The sequence below is a fragment of the Humulus lupulus genome, chromosome 1 (genome assembly GCF_963169125.1).
Source record: "Humulus lupulus chromosome 1, drHumLupu1.1, whole genome shotgun sequence".
Classification (NCBI taxonomy): Eukaryota; Viridiplantae; Streptophyta; class Magnoliopsida; order Rosales; family Cannabaceae; genus Humulus; species Humulus lupulus.
The window spans coordinates 89,001,745-89,010,105 of NC_084793.1; the positions used below are offsets into that span (position 1 = coordinate 89,001,745).

Consider the following 8,361-nt stretch of genomic DNA (forward strand, 5'->3'; position numbering starts at 1 on the left):
ACATGCATGTTCTCAACCATAAGTCACCGCAACACACACATAATTCGCAGAATCTACTTCACTAAGACACACATATTATCAACCTTCTGTTATCTCCGCAACACACAATTTTATCTCAGAACCTACTTCACTACGGATGAATATCTAATATATTCAAACTCCTCTACCAATAGTTTGTAAATATAAAAAAAAAATTAAGTTGTAATTATTGCTCACCTTCAAAATTAATCTTCAACAATTTTAACACACCTCACACTCAAACAAATATTTCCTACAATAAAAATTTAAACATTAGTAAATATATGGTAATTGAATTAATCCTAAAATAAAATAATTAACAAAAATATACTTTAAAAAAACCATTACCTAAATAATATACAAAATTATGTGATTAATAATATTTTAATATAAAAAATTATGTAAATAACATTATTATAAATAAAATAATACAAAAAATACCCTAAAACCGAAATATACATTAAAAAAAAAATCAAATTTTAGTAATCAATACATGTTTTAAACAATGAAAATGTCTTCTAATCCTATATAAAATTTCAAAAATGTTAGAAAAAACTTTGAAAATAACCCTATAAACATACATTGAAACCTCCATTAAACTCACTCAATATTTCTTCATTTTTACCTTAAAACTTCAAAATAAATCAATATTAAGTATATTTACATGATTTCAAGCTTTAATATGCAATAAAATGAAGAAAAAAAACAAAAAAAATGGACAAAATGGGGCTTACCCGTGGCTGGGGATGGTGGTGGAGCCGCGCGGTGTGCCTCTGCAAAAATGGAAAATGCGAATGTGGGAGGGAAAGGTAGGGTCTCGGCCAGATGAAGGAGGGGCGAAGGGTTTTCTCCGCGGTTATATGTCCAAAACCGCAGAGAAAAGTGCCCAACTTCAAACTTTTCACCGTGTTTTTTTTAAACCGCAATAAAATAGAGTGCGAACATTAAATATAATTTTTTCGACTCTTTCAAACATTTTCTCTGCGCTTTTTATTTATTGTTGAAAAAAAACCGCAGAGAAAGCCTATATTTGTAGTAGTGGTTATAAATAAAAAGTATTTTAAAATAATTTATAATAAAGGATTTAAATTAACAACTGAAAAGAAAAAAGTACAAAAAAAGTGTTTATAATCCTGTAGAGAGAATTAAAAAACTTTTGTTTTGTTACTAGTGTTTTTTTTAACCAGGAACTGAAAGTCAACATAAGAGTCAAGAAGCCCAGGAGAGACATGGTAAAATATACAATTTTGGAAAGGGGTATTTGGTAATTTAGCTCAAGAAATGAGGCAATGATAAAAAGAAAACCATATCTTGGCAACATCATCATCGCCTGTCAAATTTCAATCTTGAAGCTCAGAGAAACGAGTGGCTACAGTGAAAGGGTGATATGAGTTCAATAGGCCAAAGCATACTGATGGCACTGACCGTTACCATGAACAAATACGCTTCATCAAATGTTCAAGCAGTTCATAGAAAGAGGAAGAAGACACCAACCACCACTCTTCACGACATTCATGGAAGAAGAGGTCTTCTCTTATCCACTGTCGTTGCTGCTCTCCAAGTCACTGACTCCAAAACTCAACTTCTTCAAAGTAACTAACTATTAATTAATTTCCAACTCTCCTAGTTATATATTATATATTATATGCATATACTTATTTAATTTAATTTTCCTTTTTAATTATATATTGTATATGTTCAGAGTATCTGAAGAAGACTGAGGAAAACAAAGCCAAAAATGACAAGGAGGTGAAATTCTTGTCTTAACACCCCACCTAGTAACTCTTTATGCAGGGTGCGTTTTCCAATTCCATATTAATGGATTTGAGAATTTATTTGACTACATAATTTTTGTTTATGTAGTAAACACGACTTATCTCATTGATTGTTACTTCAAATTATATTATGGCCAAAAAAGCAATGAACCAATTATATAATTAAATGTGACGGTTTGAAATGATTTTTGAGACTTTTTTTTTCTTACACCTTGGATCTTGGTTGGTATAGATATTGTTACATTATTACGTGGTTATGTCATTTTTCAGAGAATGGATAGTTATTACAAACGCAATTACAAAGATTACTTTCAGTTGGTTCAAGGAACTATGAGAGGAAAAGATGGGGAAATTTCAGAAGCTGAGAAGGGAATTCTTGAATGGCTTCAAAAAAACAAGTGAAAACCAGCTTCATCTTGAACAAATATTACTTTTTATTTTGGTATGCTTAATTTGTCTATATGACTTCTTGATAAATTTCTATCTTAAATAGCTGAAATAAATAGCCTGCTAAAAGAATTTTAGCATCTTGTTATTTGTTTTCTGTTGTTTAATTTGGAAAATGTTATATATATATATATATATATATTTTTGTTTTGGCTATAATTTCGTCACATATCTCTATTTTTTTTTTCTTTACTCTTGATTTCAAGTTAGATAGTACATATTTTCATAACGTCAAATATAATAAATATTAATTCTTCTAGTAAGATGTACATATTTGCAGCTTGGGTTCCATTGATTTACATTACATGTATATATATAGTATATATATATATAAGCTTATATATTTATTTTGTTCCCTGGAGATTGAATCCATAATTATATAATAAACGTAAATGTGATGTTCCATTTATAAATAAGTTATTAAATTTAAGTTTATAGTTTATAAATCATTCAATAAGTTTTCAGTTTACTGGTAACCTATTAGTTTCCGGCTTATAAATGAGCTACTAATAAGGTTTTGTTTTTCTTAAGAAGGTTTATAAACAATTTAGTTTGTTTTTGTAAGTTTCTGATTGATTTTAAGTTTGGTTACCATAAATTACTTATTATTCTGCTAGTTAGTTTTGGCGAGTTACTGTTAATCACCAAATGATTATCACAACTAATATGATACCTTTTAAATTATAAATATGGGTAACCTGGTTATTAATTACACCCTACTTGCTTTTTATAAACTAACTAGGTGACATGAGTACCAAAAACAAAACCAAAAACCATTTGGGTTACCAAATAATGGTATCAGATTACTAAGGAATAGCAAGGCATTATTCTTTTACATAAATGTGTTACCTAGCAACTTAAATAAATTTACAAGACCAAGTAATATACTCGGTGGGTCTTAGAGTTGAATGATTTAAGAGAGTTACTGGCAATTATAACTTACTACGAGTTACCAACTTGATTACTCATCAATGATCCTAGGAGTTATAAATGGTTACTAATTTGGTTATTGGTGTAATTACTCACGCAAAAAAAAAAAAAAAAATCAATTTTACAACTTTTTAAAAAGGAGCACAAATATATATATATATATATATATATATTTATATTTATATATATCAAGTGCATTTTTACAAGCCATCTCAATATCAATGGAATTTTGAAATATACAACATGCTTGTTAATATCCATTTCCATATAAAACGCTTAATTTAATAATAAGAAAATTACACATTTTATGGTTTTTTATAAAATTTGTGCAAAAATATGGCTTTCTTTTTAACAAAGAAATGTTATTTTATGGCTTATTTATTAAAACTCTTAAGTTATGGGTTTTATTTTCCCCTATTTTTGTATAAATTGGTAATTAAGTCATATATTTGTTGTTAATTAAAAATTTTGAATTGGGAGGTTAATTTTCTTATTTTAATTATATTTTTTTTACTTATTTTTTATATTTATTTATGGGATAATACCAGTTTTGCCCCTGTGTTTTTACAAATATGCGATCGGCCCTTGTGTTTTGTTAAATGACAGTTTGGATCCTGTGTTTTATAAAATAGATCAAAACAGTAACTTGTACCCAATTTTGGTAAAAAAAAAATCTCAAATATAATCTTTCATTCTCAACTTCTCGACCACTTTCTTCACTTTTTTGAATCTATCGCATCACTAACAACCCGAGAATCAACCTTATAATTGAAAATATTTTGACTGAAATCGGGTCTAGGGTACTATTTTGATCCATTTTGTAAAACACAGGAATCGATCGCGTATTCGGGAACAATACAGTGGCCAAAATGGTATTTTCCCTTTACTTATTATTGCCAATATTTTTTAATTGCTGTTTTTATAAAATTGAATTGTTTTTTATTTATATCATATAAATATTTTATATTAAATTTGCCTGTGATTGTTTTCCAAATTTTTTTTTTTTGTAATATGAATTATTTTTATTATTTATTGTATGTATTTTTTTTCTTTTTCTTAGACTTTTATTGCATGTTTTTTTTAGATCTGCATAAAATAATCAGTTACTTGATTGATTATTTTTCATATTTTTAAATTAATTTTTTTTTCTTGATCTAGGCTAAATAACATGTTATCATGAGGGGTAACTAGTACCCTATATTTACAGTAATATGAGTAACCAATTACTTATCTTTTGATAAGAGGAAGAAGTTGTATTTTCAGTAACATAGGTAACTGGTTACCTCAAAAATTCCATAAATATAAACATATCAGTTTGTGAAGGTAACGAGTTACTTATTATTGCAGATATGAAGAAAAAAATCAACAGTTTATATGAAGATTGCAAGAGCAGAAAAAAAAGAAGAAGAAAAAGAAAAAGAAATAAAAAGAAAAGGAAGTTGTGTTTTTAGTAACATATGTATAAATGAGGAAGGTTAAAATCATAATAAATAAATGAATGTTTTGAAAAAAACAAAAAAAAACAGGAAAGATTCGTTAGAAATTTGACAACTAACGGTAAGCTCCAAGTCTCACCACTTGCGGGACCTTATTCAGCGCAGGCCGTCTCCAACACATTCTACTTTTGAACCCAGGCCAGCCCGTGTGTAAAAATGCGGCTGCCTGACCCATGAATAAGCGAGTTTCATCTATATGTACATGCATGGTCTATCATTTCGTATAAAATAATAGGAATATGAGTATATTAAGAGCCAGAGATATATAAATATACATTCATTAATATAGTATATTTGTAACTCATTCATAATTTTTGCGGTAGAATCGCATTAAATTTATAAATTGTTCTTAAAAGGCATGACACATGAATGGTGAGTGTATATTTGAAGTGTAAACATTGTGTATTGTAATCTTACTCATAACTACTATGAAATGAGATTTTATGTGAATTTTTATATTAGAAAGATATCAATTTTGTTATTTTTTCGCTATTGACATGATCTATTATAGCTACATAAAGATCTCTTAAAAACGACATAATAGGCTAGGTTGTTACACCAATTTTAGTACAACGTATACGTAATAGTATACCTTTAAGGTCGTTTTTAATATATAACCAATGTTAAAGACTACTATAAAATAATTATAAAAATTAATAAAGATTAATAAAATTTTATTATCTCTTGGAATCGAGCCCCCTTTAAAGGTTATTCATCTCTCTTTCACATAGTTTGTTGATACACAAAACTACAGAAATGCCCGTTAATTTTGGCACAAGAAAGGTACAAAAAGGAAAATGTCTCTTGCTTTTTATCTATCGCCATGATCTGACAAGAAGTAGTGGTCAGGTCATGGCTCATCTTTGGGATCTGTTCAACTGTCTTATGGCGTGCTCTCTGAGATTGCTGCTCTTCTCACTTACATGAACATTCAACCCATCGGAAGGAGATATAAGTTTTCCTTTGCGCAGAGGGACAAAACTCTTCTTTGTGAGCGAAGGACATTATCAAACAATTTTGGCATTCTTTCATCCGTTAACTGAAAACGACAACTTGTGGGAACTCCAAATTGATGAAGGCATCCAATTTTATGACATGTGGCCCTCACAATTTGATCCCCAAACAGAGAACATATCTAGATCACGTTTATGATATACGTTAATAGGTATGTATTAGAGTTTGAAATGGTCTTGATTGTAATAAGCTCTTTTACATCAGTTCACTACCAAAAAATAAGATATAGATTTCCAGCAACAACTTTGAAAGTATTACTTTTGAGAGGTGAGAAGTATCCCGTGAGAGTTGATAAATTTTTAATGGATCCAACGACGACATAGAGACATCTAGCGACAAAATTTGTCATTGTTAATATATCAGACTCCAGAAACCCTTCTATTCTACAATTTCTCATTTTCTTCATCTCTTTCTCTCTGGTTCTCTCTCTCACCCAGCAAACCACCGACCATCACACCTTCAGACGCACACCACCGGCCACCCTTTGGCAATAAAGCCCCCTTCCAGTATGCGCACATCATGGTTGTAGGTATATTTGTTGTTTATTCTTACCACCAGCATCTCTCTCTCTCTAGTTTTCCTGCATCTTTGACCTCCCCTCTTCAAACATCTTCGCCTCTTCACCGAGACATATATAGGTATATATAAAGTTATAAGTTTATTAATAAAAATAAAAAGTTGTTATTAGTTAATTAAAAAAATAGATTAGTTTTAAAAAATCATATTATGTTAAAAAAATTATTATAAAATGTTATTTAATGTATCATATTATTTAATTAGTTTTGTCTTTTAATAAAGATTTAATTAATTAGATTTCAAAAAAAAATTATGTTGGAATGTATGTTTAAGGGATGCTAGTTTGTGTTTTAATGTTAGATTGTATGTTTAAAGAATGATAGTTTATTAAAATATTTTGTGTTGAATTTCTTAGTCAAGTTGATGCATTTCAAAATGTCAAGGAAATGACATAAACATTTTTTTGATTGGTTGTTAGGTTTGTTAAACTATGTATTCCTAGCTTAAAACTAGATGATCGATTTGTATTATTTAAGTGTAAGTAGATTGACACTGATCCTAAAAGAAAAGGATGAAGGTTTAAAAGAAAAATGTAATTAGTATAAATACTAGTTTAGAGTGGTACAAAGATGATAAGTTTTTCTTAGCAACTTAGGTAAAACAGCTTTTTTATATTGATGATTTGCGAAATGAAGTTAGCTGGAAAGTGGAAAGTAGGGGTATACTGTTGACTCAAACACTTCCATGTTTGATCATAAGTCTTCATTGTAGACTTAAAGTCTTCATACCCTTGTTTTGATGATATAGAAAACAAAAATTTGATTATTACTTGTTACGAACCAATTCTTGATTTTGTAGAACATATACCAAATACTATAGTTAAAGGCATACATACCAAACAAGTAGAATCAAAGCTCAAAGTTCAAAAGGACTACAAGAAGATTCAAAGTAAGCTTCAAAGCAAGTATCAAAGCCACAAAGTACTCAAGACTAAATGTGGTTTTATAGGATATTTAATTTTCAGTCTTGTTATAGTGAATTGCATGCATGCTATTTGAATTTAAACACCAACATGTCTCACTAACTTGATGCACAAGTTATTTATTTTATGCACTTATTTATGTCTCCTTTATCTTGATTTGGTGTGCTTACTTAAAGTTTTTATGTAGATTTGATATGTTATGTTAAAGTGTGCAGGAATAAGCTTAATTGATGATTTTGTGGCCATTTGAGAATTTCAAGCCGAATTTTGACAATTATTCATTCATGTTTTGGAAAACCATTTAGAAATACAAGTTGTAGATTTTTTTCACAGCATTACAACTTTTTTGAATCGTTTCATGTGGAGTTCAGATGAAAAGATTATGCATGTTTTACTGAGAAATGTCGAGGCAGGAGGAAAAATGAGAATTAGGCGATGCATTACCTGATAAGCTGTGATGGATCGCCACTTGTGCCACAAAAGTCAAGATTTTTGTATTTTGTACATATTTTTGACCCAAAATCAAATTAAAGTCGGTCAATGATGTTTCTAGAGGCTAGGGCACACCCAAAAGACTTATATAAAGGAAGAGAAACACATTGGAGGCAACTAGAGAGCAAGATTCAAAAGTTTTTCATCATTGTTCTTCATCTTTTCTCATCTTTTTTTTTCTTAGAGTATTGACAATATTTTGAGATTATAAACCATATCATGAGTGGCTAGTTTTCTTATTTGTTAGGGTGTAGATGGATCTCTTATTATTATTCTAGTTTTATGATTTAATACAAAGTTTATTTTAGTCCAATATTGCTCTTGTGTTCTACTTTGATTCATTGATGCTATATTTATTATTTATATATTGTGATGCATTATATTATTGTAATTATGACTTTATTTAGATTGTGAAAATTATTACTCGAAAGAGGAACATTTAAATAATCCGGCAGCGGGTAGAACAACTTATTAGGTTATGTGAGGTCGAGAGATAAGCATGGATCTAAGTAGTCGAAATAGTTGTAGGTTGTGAAATCGATAGGTGGAATATTTAGAATTTTTTCTAGAGTGGAATTTAATGAACGTAGGGATAAATAGTAGTATAGAGATAAAGGCTAGGTATCACTTACACATTCTTTATGCGACACTTGAGAGAGGGTACAAAGATGAAAAAACGCTCTAGGTTCTT

General features: G+C 29.3%; 1 protein-coding gene across 1 annotated transcript; it reads left to right on the top strand.

Moving 5' to 3' along the window:
- Nucleotides 1–1,333: 1,333 nt before the first annotated feature.
- Nucleotides 1,334–2,330, top strand: LOC133795715 (uncharacterized). The gene is made up of 3 exons (XM_062233171.1): nt 1,334–1,610; nt 1,721–1,767; nt 2,064–2,330. Exons 1-3 carry the CDS (start codon nt 1,406–1,408, stop codon nt 2,193–2,195), a joined length of 384 nt encoding a protein of 127 aa, XP_062089155.1. The 5' UTR covers nt 1,334–1,405; the 3' UTR covers nt 2,196–2,330.
- Nucleotides 2,331–8,361: the final 6,031 nt, after the last annotated feature.